Source organism: Gymnodraco acuticeps, unplaced genomic scaffold, assembly GCF_902827175.1.
Source record: "Gymnodraco acuticeps unplaced genomic scaffold, fGymAcu1.1, whole genome shotgun sequence".
Classification (NCBI taxonomy): Eukaryota; Metazoa; Chordata; class Actinopteri; order Perciformes; family Bathydraconidae; genus Gymnodraco; species Gymnodraco acuticeps.
In genome coordinates this window covers 939,505-956,481 of record NW_022990172.1, presented here as the reverse complement: position 1 = coordinate 956,481, position 16,977 = coordinate 939,505, and the positions used below count along the sequence as shown (strand labels likewise).

Below are 16,977 nucleotides of genomic sequence, written 5' to 3'. Positions count from 1 at the left end.
GATTTGACTCCTGATTTTTAGAGAACTTCCCCAGAAAATGACTATTTGCATATCCATCAGCCAGCCCATGTTGCCAATGTGAAGGAAGGATTCATAAACCTTGAGGAATTGAATGCAATGGCGACTTGGTTAATTTAACAATTGGTTGCATAAGACTTGGGTTATTCTGCCCAAGTAGTAGAACAGGTGGTAAATAGATGCGTCCACTAACTTACATTCATCAAGACATTTTTTGGTTTTCTTTTTATTCTTCACTCATTGCTTGAATTCAAGGTCACACAGGTGACAAATAGATATATATATATTATCTTTCCTCCCTTAAGCACAAATCTGATCTGCTCTTATAAGGCTGCTATAGGCTAATGAACATTAAACCCTAAGTGATTGTGCAATGGGAGGGGCCCACACGTCTGGATCAGCGATTACTTGATAGGCATTCTTTTCGCAAACAAATTATAATCTGTTTCTAAGTTTGGCCAAAGACCATTTTCCACACTGTCGCAGGCTAAAAGCACTACCAAGTACCATCTTATCTTACCCACATTGAAATGAGTGGGGAAACACATTTAGTTTGAATGGATTATGAATCAGTGCCTGTGCACTCTCAACAGTAGACTTGTAGATTAAGTAGTGTTACAAATAGTTTTGAGCTCTCTCCAATATCTTGTATATATATATATTCATAACTGTGCTGCTCCTTAAACCCTATCAAACTAAACCTTCAGTAACTTGATTAGCAGTTGATTCTCAGATGAAGTTTTTCTAAATGACTTTCCTCCAGAGTTAATGAAAACAGCTTTTGATATTCAATGGTAAATCACATGAGTCAGCAGGTTTTATTTCAAAGCATCTCTCAAACACACTTTGTCAACATGATGTCTGTAATGGACCATGTGGTTACAAATACTTCTTCAGATTCAGGAAATGGCTTCAGATCGTTTCTCTCTGTCAGCAGGACTTCCTGATCATGATGCATTAGGGGGGGGCGGGGGTAGCTTGAGACCAAATCGAACAACCAATTAGAAACCAAGACAAGAAACACACAAGCTCTTGTGGAGAAAGAAATATTATATTATATTATTAGTCGTTAATATTTTTGTATCTGCTGATTGGCCGTGGGTCATGTGATTTGTGTAGGGTCCCTAATGGCGGTCGATATCGGCGCTCTGTAGCAGGTCCGCCTGCGTCTGAGTGGGGGGTCTGAAGGCTGTCTGGAAGCCGGGTGGGGGGGAGTGGAAGTGGGTGCTGGGGGTGGAGAAGTGTGCCCAGCTGGCTCTGTGGGGGGGGGGCTGGCCCCCGTAGGAGCCGTTGTGTGAGGCGGAGCTGGGCGGGGGGGCATCGTTATCTGTGAGCGTCTGCAGGGACTTGAGCCAGTGGGGGGGGTTGTCGTCCTGAAGAGAGTCTACACTGTTGCCGGGGGGGAGTCCTGCAGGGGGACAGGACACAGTTACTCACACATTGATGGAAATCCTTTAAAGATTAAGAGTCTATAAGAACAATGCCTTATGATTGATGGATGGATGGATGTGGCTATGGTACACAGCAGAGGTGAGACAAAGTCATTGTTTTGCAAGTCACAAGTAAGTCTCAAGTCTTTGCGCTCAAGTCCGAGTCGAGTCTCAAGTCAGGATGGGCAAGATCAAGTCAAGTCCAAGTCCTAAACTTTGAAAAACCGAGTCTTAAACAAGTCATTATGTGCTTTTCACCAAATGTAATGACATCGATCAACAGAATAATACTTAATAATCAAACTGCTCTTTATTAGTCACATTAATAATGTAATAATCCATTTTTTTTCTATTTTAAGAAGGGAACAGTAAGGTTGGGCTACCGTGACGGTTTGATTCAGAAGGAGTTTAATGTATAATATCCCTGATGTTGAGGTGACCAGAATGTTTATTTCCACTGTGTACAACATGTTACAAGGGACCCACAATCTATCTTTATGCAAGGGATAATGTGCAGCGAGGCGGTCTCTATGGGGAAAAGAGCACCTGCATCTAGATCCCTCTGCAGGTGGTACTTTAAGTATATGTTGATGCTAATACTTTTGTACTTTTACTTGAGTAACATTTTGAATGCAGGACTTTTTATTGTAACCGAGTATTCCTACACTCTGGTACTTTTACTGAAGTACAAGACCTGAACTTCTCCCACCTCTGGCAACAAATCCTGAGTGGTTACCACAATAAAGTCCACGTCATGTGACTCGAGTCTGACTCGAGTCCACGTCATGTGACTCGAGTCCACACCTACAGTATTCAGCAGAGCAGGGTCTGTGGATGGTGTTTGTTTGTGCAAACTTTGTTATTATTATTATGACATTTTAAATCTGTTTGTAAGCTATTTTGACTGCATTTCCCTTGATACACTTTCCTGGAACCAGCCAATAGTTTTCAAAGGGGCCCTATAATGCACATTCTCAGGTTCATAGTTGTATTTTGGGACGTGTCTCCATGCTTTGATGTTCAAAAACGCTCTTCATTTTTCTCATACTGCCTGTGCTGCAGCACCTCTTTTCACCCTCCGTCTGAAACCAGAGCCCAGTCGCTCTGATTGGTTAGCTGGCCGGCTCTGTTGTGATTAGTGAACCGCTTAGAGATGTCCCTCCCATTAGCCTATCATGTACAACTTGTTGGAGTGCTAGCGAATAGAAACAGATTACTTTTGGGATTTTGAGCCTAAAAGAACATTTACAAAAACCTATATAACACCCTACAGGAAAGTGGGAAAAAAAGCACAATATGGCCCCTTTTAAAAAGGCTTATCAGGGGGTTCCTACCTGTGATGATGGCGGGGTCCATCCATCTGGGGGGGCTCTCCCAGGAGCGGCTGTGAGGAACACTGTTGAAGAGGCCCGGTGGCCCCGTGTGGTTGGCGCTGGATAAGGAGGAGGAGGAGGAAGATGATGAAGAAGAGGAGTTGGGCTGTCCTCCAAAGTTGATGTTGATGTTGGGTAACAGCGCTCTGAGGCCGTCCTGCCACTGTTTCACATGTATACTCTCTGCACAGCTGCTGCTCTCTGCACGGACACAGGGAGAGAGGAGGCTCATGGGAAACAAGCAGACCACCAGAAACACTGATACAGTATTTTTAAAACACTCAATCGCGAATAGACAGACTAAGAGTTCATTTTGAGCTATAAGCAAAAATATTGTAATTTTATGCATCATTTCAAGGTTTCTATTGCTTTATGTCCCAAAGAAAAACAGTAGGAGTACTTTTTGGGTTTAGTTAAGGAATAAGTCAACTAGATGATGAATGTGAACATTACACAGATGCCACATTTCCACCCAGAGTTGACAGTAACAAAGTATTGAGGCTGATGATGCCCTCAGAAACAGAATTAAATAGGTTTTAATTGCACTGTTTCTATCCCCAAAAATAGTATCAAAAGACACCCCATCAGTGTGAGACGATCCACTGACATTCCCAGTTAGCTTCTTGCTACATGTTACATCACCTATTCAATGATGGAAATCTTTGGAAGGTTTTTTTTAACATACGAGAACAACAAATAGGATTAATAAAAAAAGGCAATCTAATGATCAAATAAAATGTGCCTGTGGTGAAAAGTGTCCCGAGTCCGGAGAGGCTGCAGCAGAGAGCTCATTATTCCTCTGCCATGGTTCCTCCTGTTAGCTGTGTGTGACGCTGAGGTTTCAGAGCTCTGTCTAAAGACACAGTGCAGGACAGGAAGAGGAAGACAGCCTCTCCAGATATCATGGCTCCATAAATAATAAATACTAATAGACAGGATGTTCGCCTGCTCCCTCATTAACCCCAAAAGCTAGCTTCCTACAAGATGGCGAGGGAACAGAAGCCATTCAAATGACGGCATAATGCTAAATATTATTTATTCAACATATCGTGGGATGTTGTATTTATATAAATATAGCCATTAAAGTTATCAGAGCCATAACTTTAGCATTGAGGCTCCGGAAGAGTTCATTTATTTATTATTAGGGATGGATTTTGTTACGATTTTGCCAATACCGATTTTTTTTTTAAAATACTCTAATCGATAATTTGGTGGAAAAATGTAAAACGTTACATGAAAAGCTGTTAAAACATTCAATAAGTTATTTTATTGGGCTAGTTTTGCTGAAATAACTACGATTACAGTCCTGATTACAAAGACAACAAATACCATAAAAACAATATTTACAAAGAACATCGCTCTGGGATTTCTCTGTATATTTCGACACTGACCAAACAGGAAGTGGTACCAATTTAGTATTAATTCTACCCATCCCAATAACTATTTAAAGCTTTGGCATTAACCCCTGTCACACGGCCACTCCAAAAACATGAGTGATTAAGGAGAATGCTTCCTCCCTCAGTACTGCCTCTTTGGTTTGAATCAGGCTGTGGGTAGCATTAGCAGCCTATCACCTATGTTTCCATTTGCATCCTCAGATAAACAAGTGCCGTCATGTTTAATTCATGAGAGCGAGAGCTGCCTTCCAAATCAATTTGAACCAAGTTAAGCGATGCCACAGAGAGATTTCTTTCCATTAGATTAGCTTTTGTCTTTTATGACTGTTTTTAGTGTCTGTAAATGCCTCCTCATCGTCTCCAACTAGCGCCATTTAGCACCCATTAGCATTCAATCAGATGCTGCTAACATCTCTGCGGTTCAGAAATGGTGAACAATTTCAAAATGAAAGAAGCTGCTTGGTTTGAGTAGCTTTCTTCTTCTTTTGGGGCTATGTTGTGTTAGCATGCCTAGCTGAATAGCTAACTACCCAGAGTTAGCCATTAGGTGTTAGGAACACCAATGTTCCTCCCTACGTAAAATAAGCACATCAAAACCCTGATACATCATTTTGTTTGTTCAAATCTAGTACACATCACTTCCACTGTGTAGTATGCCCCAACTGGTACTGGATGCTAATTCAGAGTTGTGGCTAATGTTAGCACCCTCTACTCTGCTTTTTAGTTTAAATTCTTGGCTTTTTTCGTGGACACCCTTGCAAAAATTCTGGAACAAATGTTATACCATCTTACAAAAACTCAAATGTTAGGTGTGAAAATGTATCAATGTTTGGCTTTTATGGTAAAAAAGCATTTTAGAAAGTCCAAAGAAGACTCAGTGTGTGATCGGATCCGTCTCGACCGCGGATGAGCGGTGATTTGGGACGGAAGCAAAATCATTTCTTGTGAGGGCATTTACAGTCAGATTATTTCAGTTCATGAGGGGCTTTTTGAAGGGGGATTTGCGTATAGAGCAGGTGAGGGAAGGTTTCAGATAATCCAGTGAGACGACAGTAGGCGTGTGATACAAGATGGACAGAAATGCTCAGGAACACAGAAAGAAATTCAGTTTGCTTTCTCAATATGTACTTGACTTACAAAACGGTCTGCTGTGTTACAACACTGCTACAGTTAATGCTGTGCTGCCACCAAGTGGTCAGTGAAACACATTTGTACCCACAATGCACTAAATGACGTCATGTTGTTCTGCAGACAGCCACTTTGGTGAATAAATGACCTAAAGAACAAACTACTCTGCATTCTATGTGGTGGTAAACTGCAATCCTCTACAAAATAAACTCATTGTAAATATGAATCCTTAATAACACATTAAGGCTTTAAAAATATCCAAAAAAGTGAATGCTAACTTCTTTAGAAATCTGTTAATGGCCATTTTAAAATCACTACTTGGACAGAAAAACGTTCATTCATAACTGTAATCCACTTTATGATCTAATGAAAACACTCACATTGACTTTGAAACTGAATTTGAGTTCTCTGACTGTTATTTTGTATATATTGATTGTTGTGTTTTATCTTAATGTGTGTATATGTGTAAATGTGTCTGTTGATTGTGTATATATATATATATATATATATATATATAGGATATACATATTTTATACATATTTGTATTATTGTATTCGGGATTGTTGGAAACGTTATTTCGATCTCTCTGTCTGTACACACAAACTGAGTAAGATTGACATTAAAGTTGACTATATACTGTTGGAAAGAGGAGATGATTAGCTTTCCAATGCTATCGTTATGGTATTGTGCTCCAAACATGGAAAACCCCTGTTCCTGACCCTGCCTGCCATGTCCTTGAGATATAGGGATGGGGGTGCGCTGAGGAGCAAGAGCTAGTGTTGACGGTGATTGCTGAAATCCTCATCCTGTCTCTTCAAGCTTAAAAAATGTATTTATTCGCTGAAAATGATTACAAGAATGTATTTTGAAATCAACCAAAACCCCGTAATAACTAAGTCCATCACAAAATGACCTGTTCTGACTTCAGCGTGATGTTGATGAAGCGTGTCAGGTGTGCTCAGTCTTACCTGCGATGGGGATTCCTCCGAGCCCAGTACTGTGATGTCCCAGCAGCCCTGTGGAGTCCAGGAAGCTGCTGTGTGAGGTGGACGTGGTTAGACTGTTTGTGTGGTTCAAAGGCACAAAGTTTCTACGAGAGGAGGCGGGGCCCATCCAGGATCCACAGGACGCAGAGGAGGAGGAGGAGGATGAAGACGATGATGATGTGGGGAAGCCGAAGGTGGTGTAGCCTCCCCTGTGAGGGTGTTGATGATGGGGGAAGTGGTGAGGATGTGGGAGGGGGTTGGGGAAGGGGCCTCTGTGTAGCGGGGGGGCGAGGGTTCTGTGTGGGGGGGGGCTGAAGCTGTCCTCCACAGAGAGCTCCTTCTCGATGAGGTCAGCCAGAGCCCGGCGCGTGATGTCGAAGGGGTCGAAGCCAAGGTCGTCCTCCTGCTGCTGTTTGGACGAGCCGAAGCCAAACGCCGCCTGCCAGTCTGTGGAGGAGGACACCGGCATGGTGTCTGCAAACACAGGAGGGAACAGTGAGCAGCACACCTCAGGAAGAAGTAACCCAACATTTGCTATGCTGGCTCCAAAATGGTGGAACGACTGATATCAGGACAGCAGAAAGTCTCCACATCAATCACACTTGGTTCTTTTGTTGAAGGATGAGACCCGAGTCGGTCGATCTCCGTTTATTCACTGATATCTAACAAATCAGTCGTTATTAAATTAGTTTTCCCTCACACCGACTCCTCTCACGGGGAACATATTCACAAAAAGGGAAGAGGAAAACGTGAGGGACACAATATGAAGGGGGAGAAAAAATTCTGTGTTCAGTGACTGTATTTTGGAGGTTCCGCCCACTGATTTCAGACCTCGTCAGCTCTTAGTAAATGAAGCACACAGAATTATTAAATACAGAACACAGAATTTGTGTACAGAAGAAATATTTGACACCAAACAACACTGCATATTTACAGTTGTTACACACATCCTCCGTATCTTATCTCTACCTGAGGTGAAGAGGCTGTGCGGCTCGGGGGTGGTGGGCCACTCGGCGTTGCTGTGGGGAGGGGTGGGGAAGCCGCTCATGCCGCTGGGCAGGGGGTTGGGATGCCTGAAGTTGCTGTTGTCTGAGAACAGAGACTGGGACTCTGCAGCCGCCGCCTCGAAGGGGGAGCGAGGCGTGTGTCCCGTCACGCTGAGGGGGACCATCAGCCCCAGCTTACTGAGGCCAGGGGGGGGGCGACGGAGAGTCACTGCTGTGGAGCTGAAGCACACAGGACAGGTGAGCGGGCTACTTCTTATATCATTTATTTGATCTGGTTGTCTCATGGGGATTCTAGTTTAAATATATGACATTTATAAGACCAAAACAGTTAATAAGTGCAGAACAACTATTTATACTTAAAATAGGCAAATCATATCCCTGTTTTAAGATTATCAACAGGGACAACACATACTAACATTAAATATGTGTTCTTTTAGTTTACTACAAAAGGCTCTTAGAACACATTCAATGCTTTTGTAATTAAAGTCCATTACTTACCAGTTGTGAGGTTTCACCGTTGCCTATACTGATGTCTGTCAGTTTGTTTCTGGGGCTGTCAAAACAAAAGCAGAGAACATTAATAATTGTAGTAAACGTAATTGCAAATTAAAGCGAGTAACTGCCAATTCATGCCCCGGCCACACGAGGACGAAAACGGCTAAACGCATTGGATTAACGCAAACGCAATCGCAAAAAAGCTTCTGTCCACAGGCAATAGTCATCCGGATAGTGTCTGTCCACACGAGACCGCTCCGTTTAGCTCCAACCGCTGGAGAAGCTGCAGTACATATGCAGGAGCCTGTACGTGGCGCTGTAACTTCCTCCACAAAAGCAGCGAAGAAGCATGGTTGTCATGGTTGCCCTTCTGTTTATTCTCCGCGGTGGGGGCCGAGGGAACCGGGCAGAGTTTTTCGCCAGTCAACGTGTATTAAAGTTGAAATCTTCCGACAAAATTATAAAAGTGCCGGTCAAAGGTCTTCTTTGTTATTTATTGAGCTTTAAAACAAATGAATAACGAATCTATATATTATAATAATAAAATACACGGAGCCTCTCTTTTTCCTCCCTCTCTTCGGACAGCGTCAGTGTCTGTTTCATGCAGCAGCTGATCCAGTAATGAGTGACCCGGCCGACAGTAAAAATAAACATATTTATTTATAACTAGTTTAGGTAGTTTGAGAGGTGTCTCCGTCCTGTCAGATTAGACTTCACTCGCGTTTATGTCCATATCGAGAGAAAGATAAATAATCTGAATTCAGTGTGCAGTTTACTTTGACGCGGGGGTGAGCAGCAGAGGTGGGGAGAGGCGGGGCTATTGCCTCATCATTATCAGAAAATGATAGTATAGGGCGTACACACGGAGCCGTTGGACCCCCCAGAGCGTTGCGTATGCCGTTCTATCCACCTTGGGACCCGTTATTGTTTACGCAGTCGTTTAGTGCCGTATTCGGTCGTCCTCGTGTGGCCGAACGGTCTATATGACACTAAACAGTAACGCAAACGACCGTTTTCGTCCTCGTGTGGCCGGGGCATTAGAAATAAACACTGGTCAGTTTAGAGTTAAAGCCTGATAACAACAGGGAAGCAGCTGTAATGGGTTGCATTCACAGTAGCTTAAAAAGGATAAACAAGTGACACATCTGATGTATTGATTAACTATTTAAAGGTAACTTTGGAGAAACCAGCTCGAGTGCGCTAGAATTTGAAAATACACAGCCAGAAAAAAATCTGCCACTTCCTCACAGAGCCCCTCCTCCAACACAAACGAACGTGCACATGACCAATGAGAGCACGAGATAAGTTTGTGCACAGATGGAAGGCTGACAGGCAGGTAGGCCATCCGGTTATTTTAGCCGGGCCGGCTAAAATGATTGGTCGTGCTTTTTACAGTACTACGGCTTCCACAGATTACATTTTTATGGATTTTTTGTCAAAGCACTTAAAATATTCATTGCTATCGGGATGTTAAGAGCATTCCATAGAATATAACAAAAAGTGTATCTCGAGTCGGTTTCTCAAACTTACCTACCCCACCTTTAATTATCGTGAATGTATCCAGAAAACAGGCAAATATGAAGGGAGTTTAGAGTCAGGATTATTTCCGAAGCGAGGCGAAATCGTGATAGTTACAAATGAAATGATCTTAAATGACATTTTACAATAATGTATTGCAGTGCTACACATTTCTTCAAAACTTCAACAAATATTTGGACCAATTCATCTTTTGCTCTAACTTTACCTAGCAAGCTCGTGGTGTGAGGAGAAGGGGCAGTGGGCCGGGACAGGGTCAGGGCTGAGATCAGGTTCGGGCCCCTCTGGGCTCAGGTGTTCAGAGTCGGAGCCATCTAGAGTGGGGCTCCTCCGGTGCTCCGAGGACAGCCCGTTGGTCATCCTCCCGTCTTTACTGGAGCTGTTGGACCTGTGGCAGCACACACAGAAAGGCACACGGGTCAACACTGAACAGAACGGTTTAAACACATCTCCATTCACAGTGAAGTCACACAACCCCTGTGCTTGAGGGAACGATGTCACATGACTTCTGAGAGACACAGAGGTGCATGAATACCTCTGTAAAGAGTTGGCCTTGCCCTTGGGTTTGTCCCCTGGCACAGCGGGGGTCTGCAGGAAGGTGGGGTTGTTTTTGGACAGGTCTTGAAGAAGTTTCTGCTCATACTCCTGATGCTTTCCCGCCTGCAAGCAAAAGAACACTTGAGCATGAGCCATGTAGACGACTGACGAAAATTAAGGAAATATATACAGGGGAGTTTAGGTAAAAATGGTATTTACAGGTATATGATATATTCTTATATATGCCTTAGCTGGTCACGTGAAATATTATTTATCAGAATCATTTAAGCTACACATAGTTTGGATTTCTTGCCTGCATTTTGAGGAGTTATAATAAATAGTTGTATATAAAAACACAGAGGATTGTGTCAATGTTGATGCCAAGTTGGCTGGATATTCTGAGCTTAAGTTAGCTCAGAAAACAAACCCACGTTATCATGGAACATTTCACTCTCGAAGATTTACAATAACTAGATGAGTTGCGTCATGCTGAACCCAGCTAGTCTGCTAGTTTAGATTTGTCTTACATTTCTGATGCAAATTCAATATAGAGTTTTAGTTTAGCGGTCTCCTGGACTGGACTTACCTGCATCTCCTCTTTAGTAAAACTGGCAGCCTCGTCCCCCAGCTCGTGGAGATACATGCAGTCTGGTTTGGGGCACTGCATGCTCTTTAAAAAGTAACTGCAGTATTTTGTTGTTCCTAAAGAAGCCTGCAAAACAAAACGCTACAATGACAAAACATTCACTCCGTCCTTTATCAAATGATATGACATGTATGTCTCGGGCCTACCTTGAGTGTTCTGCTGTCCACCACCACATTGTTGACACACTGGATTGCTCTGAGAGCGTCTTCAGAACGAAGATAAGTGACATAGGCACTGGCACTGGGCCCCTGGGAGTGAGAAAGAGACCAAGCCAGAATTCAAATGTAGTTTCATTAATGTGGGCTGTGACGCGCTGTTCACTGTGTGTGGGGGGGGCCTCACCTGGGAGCCAGCGTATGAAGTGCTGTTGTTGATCACCACTTTGTGAATCTTCCCGAATTTCCCAAAGTATTCTAGTCTCTTTAGAACCTGTCAAACAAGTCATCACCATTATCGTCATCATCGTCTCCCAAGTGTGTCCTGTGGAGCTTGATTAGTGTTATACCGCAGTGCTATCTCTGCCTACACCACTTGCTAACCTCCTCTCTGAACTTGTTTACTGTTCACATAATAATGCATCATCATACTGCACACGTACCATTTGTGCATCGTTGAATGTAAATGTTAATATTGTTAAAGTTGCACGAGTCTATTTATCTCAATCTTTCTGCTCAATACATGTGTGCAAAGCTATTGCAAAAACTCTTAGACTAAATCCTCTTTGTACGTATGTATACACTGCTTATGTTATACTTTATGCCTCCTCATCCTATCTTACACCTAATATTGGTTTTCATTTATAAAATCTCATCTTTAACTGCTGAAGTTGTTCTTTGAGGAAAGGGGATCGGGCCCCTTTAACTTGCATGCAAATGATAAAGTAAATTAGTGTTGACTAGTTGTCATTGGACAATCCACACATCCAGATGTTCTTATTTGATGTGGTGCCTTCAGACGGCTTTCACTGCTGGAAATATGATTAATAGCTATTTCTGGCATGCAACGTCATGGTGATGCTGCTGTTGTTTCCAGGACTGCTGAGTGTGGGAGACGTTGGCAGACTGAACTGCTGCGGCAGGATTACATCCCATTCACTTAATGCTTATTCTAGTCTTCTGCACAGCTGTCAGCAGCACACACACACACACACTGAACACTTGCTGTACTGTGTGTCGTCTCACCTCGGGGTCAGCCAGCCTCTGGGACAGCCCCACTACAAACACCAGGTTCCTCTGGACCACTCGGACGCTGGCCAGATGCTTCCTGTTCTCTGTGATCTTCTGCTTTTTCTCCGTCTGCTTCTGCTTCTTCTCGTTCTTTATCCTCTGCAGCTCCTCCTGTGACAGCGGCTTGTACACTGCAGGGTCTTCTGGGTACGGCTGCAGAAACACACACACATACATCATTCAAGGAAGAAATCAGATGGCATCACTATCCATTCATTGTTTTGTATGACAACAGTGTGTAAGATCTCTTTGATGAGTATGGCGGTACAGACTGAAATGATGTGTACAACACACAATTTGGGTAATAATCGAACTGGTTAGCCAAATGAAATAGATAAACCTAGATTCTTCTTATTAGACTGCTGTTTCTTGACCTGTCTGATGTCAGGGTCATGTGACATTGCTGCACTTCACTTCTGGAGCTCTACCTTTCTGCAGGCAGGACAGAGCCCGTTCTCGTCGGTCCTGATTCGATGCCAGCAGAAGCGACAGATCTGGTATCCACAGGTGCAGGGAAAGAAGTTGACATCATCGATCTCCAGAGGTTCCATGCACAGAGGGCACTCCATCATGTCGTCCTTCCCACAAGGGTGCCGGGACATCCTAGGGTTACGCACTAGTGGGCCGACAGCTTTCACAGGACAGGAACCGGAGGCCTGAACTGGACCAGAGACACAACACAGGTTAGACATCCTGAGGTCTCGGTATCAGGCTGGAATTAAAGTGAACGGATTCTCCATAATGGACGAGGCCTTCGAGGTAAGAGGGTCATATTTAGTGTTTGTGATTCAAGCAAATGCTATTTGTGTGTTCTTGTTTTTTCTCATCTATAGACATGTTTTTGTTTAAATAATTAGTATACAGCTCTGGAACAAAATAAGAGACCACTGCACGATTATCAATTTATCTGGTTTTACTATTTTAAAAAGGTATGTATTTGAGTAATATTAACTTTTCTTTTTACTAAATGTCTTCCAATTTCTAAATTAAAAAATAGTCATTTAGAGAATGACTACAACTGGTCAAAATAACAAAAAAGATGCAGTGGTTTTAGACCTTGGATAATACAATGAAAACAAGTTTATATTCATTTCTAAACATCACAATACTTTTGTTTTCTAAATTAGGAAGAGTTAAGGAATCAAGGTTAGGTGGAATAGTCCAGAAACAGTATTTGTGTTTGGAAATATGCTTGTTTGTGCGCATAACAGAAAGTAATCTAAATGTAAACAATGACTAGTGAAACGAGCTGATTTCCAGCCAATGATGTGAGGATTCAGTGAAAACACAATCTAATGATCTGTCATTGCATGCAGAGAAGATGCACAACTTTGTCTAAATCAGTCCAAGTGGCCAATTAAACTAAAACCCCTCTGCAGGCAGATACTGCTGGCTAATTGGCAAGAAATCGGGTGATTTCACAACACATGAGTTACCTTAATGCATGGCTGGGCATTCATCTAATGGACAGACAATGAACACAAATAAAACGTAAAGGCTGTTTTCTTTCAGGATTTGAAAGTTGGATTTTAGACCTATGTTTTGCACGTTTCTGAGACTGATTGAACACTTTCGAGCTACTACTTAGAAATAAACGGCTGTGCAGGTTGACTCTGCACACCTTCATACTCAGTCACTACTCCCCTTTTGTGACAATGTGAGTATGTTGAGATACGTTTTCATTTAGACAATATCATGTTGAATAAACTAAGATTAGCTCCTGTTCACACAATTATATCTATAATATATCCATGTAGAGACCACAAACTTTCATTATTGATAGTTGAGTGTTCCAATTTGTCTGTGTTATGACTCCAAGTAGCATTAGTTGTGTTCAAAGGATTAAGTTAGTTTACACATAACGTCTGCGACTATTGCCGATCACAGGAACTTCCTAGGTAACGAGTCCTGAGTTTTTTTTCTCCAATAAATGTAGTGTCTGCTTGTTTACTCTGCCTTCCTGCATGATTCCTAGGTTGGAAAAAACAGACTTTTCCTTCTTATTTCACCTTAGCCCACTGCTGCAGAAAACATCGACCTTTGTATTACACAAGATGAAGAACCTTCTATCAGGGCGCAGGGCACAGCCTGAAATATATCTATTTACATTGTGTCAATTACCCTAGAAAGTATTACCATCATTTCCCCAGCTCTAATGACAGAAAACAAGTCGCTGAAGCCACCACTAGCTAGTAGACACAAAAATGCAACACATGCAGAATGACGCTGATACAAATAAAGCACACACACGGAACTAATAAAGATACCTCTGAAGTTTGCTTGTGATGCAGTTATGACTTTTTCTCATTAATAATTAACTGAAATGTATTGTCTGTGTGTTCATAAAGAAACTGGTGAGCTGCATACAAATTGTCTGGCTCAGGCATGTCAGTCAACAGGTCCAGATTGCCCCGATGCAACACACACATGTGAAATTACTCAAGGCTGATAATATCACAGAAGTGTGGTTACAAAAATGGCTTCAATCTACTTATCAAAACTGTACGTTACAATGAAGTTAATACATTAAGGACGTAAGAGCCTCATTGATAGCCCTGTGATCAGAGATGGGGTCGTTACTAAAAAAAAGTAATATATTACATATGACTTTTTTTTAAAGTAATATATTACACTACTTCGTTACATAAAGTAACTCGTTACTTTACTCGCAGGGCCGGCCCGCCCCTCCCTGCAGGCAGATCACGCAGACTGCTAAAGTTTCAAATGTTCTCTTTAGTTCAGTTTCCATTGTCGCATAAGACTGATCCAGATAGCTCCTGAATGTTTTCCTATCTGACCATGGCTGTCCTCTGTCTCCTGCTATCTGTATATTTTGCGCAGTCTTTCTCTGCTCACGCTGTTGCGTCGGCGTGTTCTCCTGCGTGTTGGCCATGTGTTGCACTGGAACCAGACTGGAGTACACCGCAAAGACTTCAGCCGAGCACGTACGAACTGCGCATGCGTGAGTGGCAATAACTCTCCTTACCAGCAGCCGGCGGTAGTGTGTATTCGTCATTCAAAACAGGCAACAACCGGAAAACAGAAGAAGAACAGACTACGTGATATAAACAAACAACAAATAGCTGTGCGTTAGCTTCACCTTAGCATGTGTTCTTTGCAGGTGTTTGTTGAGGTTTGATTATGACTGATTTTAGTAAGTAACGAAGTAACGCGTGTCGAGGGCAATGTTAGTAACTGTAGTATGATTACTGAATTATAAAAGTAGCTTGTTACACTACCCCCCCAATCCAAAAATAAATAACGCGTTACTTTGTACGTAACAAAGTAACTCGTTACAAAGTGGTGCGTTACTTTGTACGGTTGCACCCAACTCTGCCTGTGATTTTACTATCTGCTCAGGGCTAGCTTAAGGAGTCAAAGGAAAATAATGTCAGGTGGGAAGTGGGAACACAGAAGTGACACTTAGAGACCTTTGGCTGAACGGTAGAAATGTATGAAGATAAAACTGTAATAACTCACTACGGTTTGTTGTGAGGTTGCGAGAAGCCCTGCCTACGGAACGCTGGCGACAGACGGAAGAATTAGTGGGTCGCAATAAAGAAGTAATTTAATAATTGCTGTACAGGTGCTAGGCTAGGTTAGCGGGCTAAAGTGAATGAGCCTGGAGTGAACAACATTGGCATTAAATAATGAACCTTGCAATCACCTAACAGTTTTTTTTTATATTGTAACTGAAGAAAAATAAACAGGAATATAAATGGTGCAATATAGTCTACACTCTACAGTCTAAACATGTGTGGAGAATTTACTGAAAATGTCTTTGCATATATCATTAGTTCACTGTCATGTAGCAGTGTTTGACCCAAACAGTCATGAGTATGTTAAATTCCTAGATTTGAATACCCTGAAATTATAATAACACCGTTACAAAAGTGTTTACGGTAATTCCAGGCATGTATTTATTCAATTAGCAACCAAAGGTGCCATGTATCCTGACAACCTCTGGTGCTTAGCTGTACACATTCAGCCTTTGCACCAAAATCAATATGTGGCACAGAATTATCAACAATGATTTTGTCCCCAACATATCTTTCCACCTGTCCCGGACTGGTATGTTCTTTTCTTAGTTGCATGGATGAAACAGGACATGACTAAATGTGCTTCCCTATTCATCACGTCAGAGTAACGTTAGCTTTAAAGCCGTGTAAAAATACTGAATGCACCATTACGTTTCAGGTAAATACCACCGACTGTATACAATGCTACCAGCACAGTTTATAAGCAGAGCTTAGTCCCCTTTTAGCTCAAATATAAACAGTAAACTGGGACACTGGTGTTATAGTCACATAGTTGTAATACAGTGTGAAATAGCGAGCAGTATTTGTTGACTGTCATGTGACTTGTAAAGAGTCACTAAGGGCGCCGCCGGGGCTAAGCTAAGCTAAGCTAACCAGGCTAATAAGTTAACTAGCTATGCTAACCGGTTAGAGAGCCAGGCATGGTGTCAGGCTGGAATGCTGCTAGCTACGGTCTGTCTTACATGACGTCGGCTAATGGTTTTTCTTCTACTCTGTCGTATCGTGTAATACAACGCAGACAGTGGTGATCCCCTGCCAAAGTTATCAAAATATACTGGCACTTCCTCTCACACCAGAGTGTTGTGTCTAAGTTGTGTTGCTCACTAAAGTCTGTCAGGAAGACGAGTTTACGCGGCCTGCCCTCCGCCGGCAGAGCCCGATATAACCGAAACACCAGCCCGATGTGAATGGAGCTGCCGCGGCTCTTCTCCCGAAGCAACGCCTTTCAATGACTACCGGACGTGGACAGCCGTTGAAGGCTATGCCTGAACTATAATGTGTCCAGTAAAAACGATGAATAGCCTTGTTTATGGCGCTGGGTTAATAGGGATAACTGTTAGTCTGGATACTCACCCTGCCTATGTGCTTTTGGAGATTCTTGTCCAGGATGTGGGGGAGAAGTATGCCTGTGTGCGTCGGTAGCTCCGTTTCAGCAAGCTTCCGCCCCCGGGACTCGGTAGCCGCTCTCTTGAAGAGACAACCGGCCCGTTTTCTCAGCTTATAGAGGTGTTGGCTACCTACTTACTCTACAAACCACCATCTTACATTGAAAGGAGGAGAGAACAGGGGCAAGTATCGGCTACAACTCAGTGAGTCGGCGCAAATAGTCTTGATGTTACATGCATTGCATTATGGGTATTGTAGTCTCTGCTAGCAAAG

The 16,977-nt window shown here is 42.7% G+C and overlaps 1 protein-coding gene across 1 annotated transcript; it reads right to left on the bottom strand.

Annotated features, from left to right (window-relative positions):
* Positions 1-805: 805 nt before the first annotated feature.
* Positions 806-16,914, bottom strand: cnot4b (CCR4-NOT transcription complex, subunit 4b). Its single transcript, XM_034217696.1, is given in 14 exon segments — positions 806-1,426; positions 2,783-3,022; positions 6,315-6,806; positions 7,302-7,533; positions 7,535-7,558; positions 7,838-7,892; positions 9,579-9,758; positions 9,906-10,030; positions 10,494-10,619; positions 10,700-10,801; positions 10,896-10,982; positions 11,735-11,932; positions 12,208-12,440; positions 16,672-16,914. Coding segments are annotated over 13 exon segments (2,319 nt in total). The 5' UTR covers positions 12,382-12,440; positions 16,672-16,914; the 3' UTR covers positions 806-1,142.
* Between the last annotated feature and the right edge of the window lie 63 nt (positions 16,915-16,977).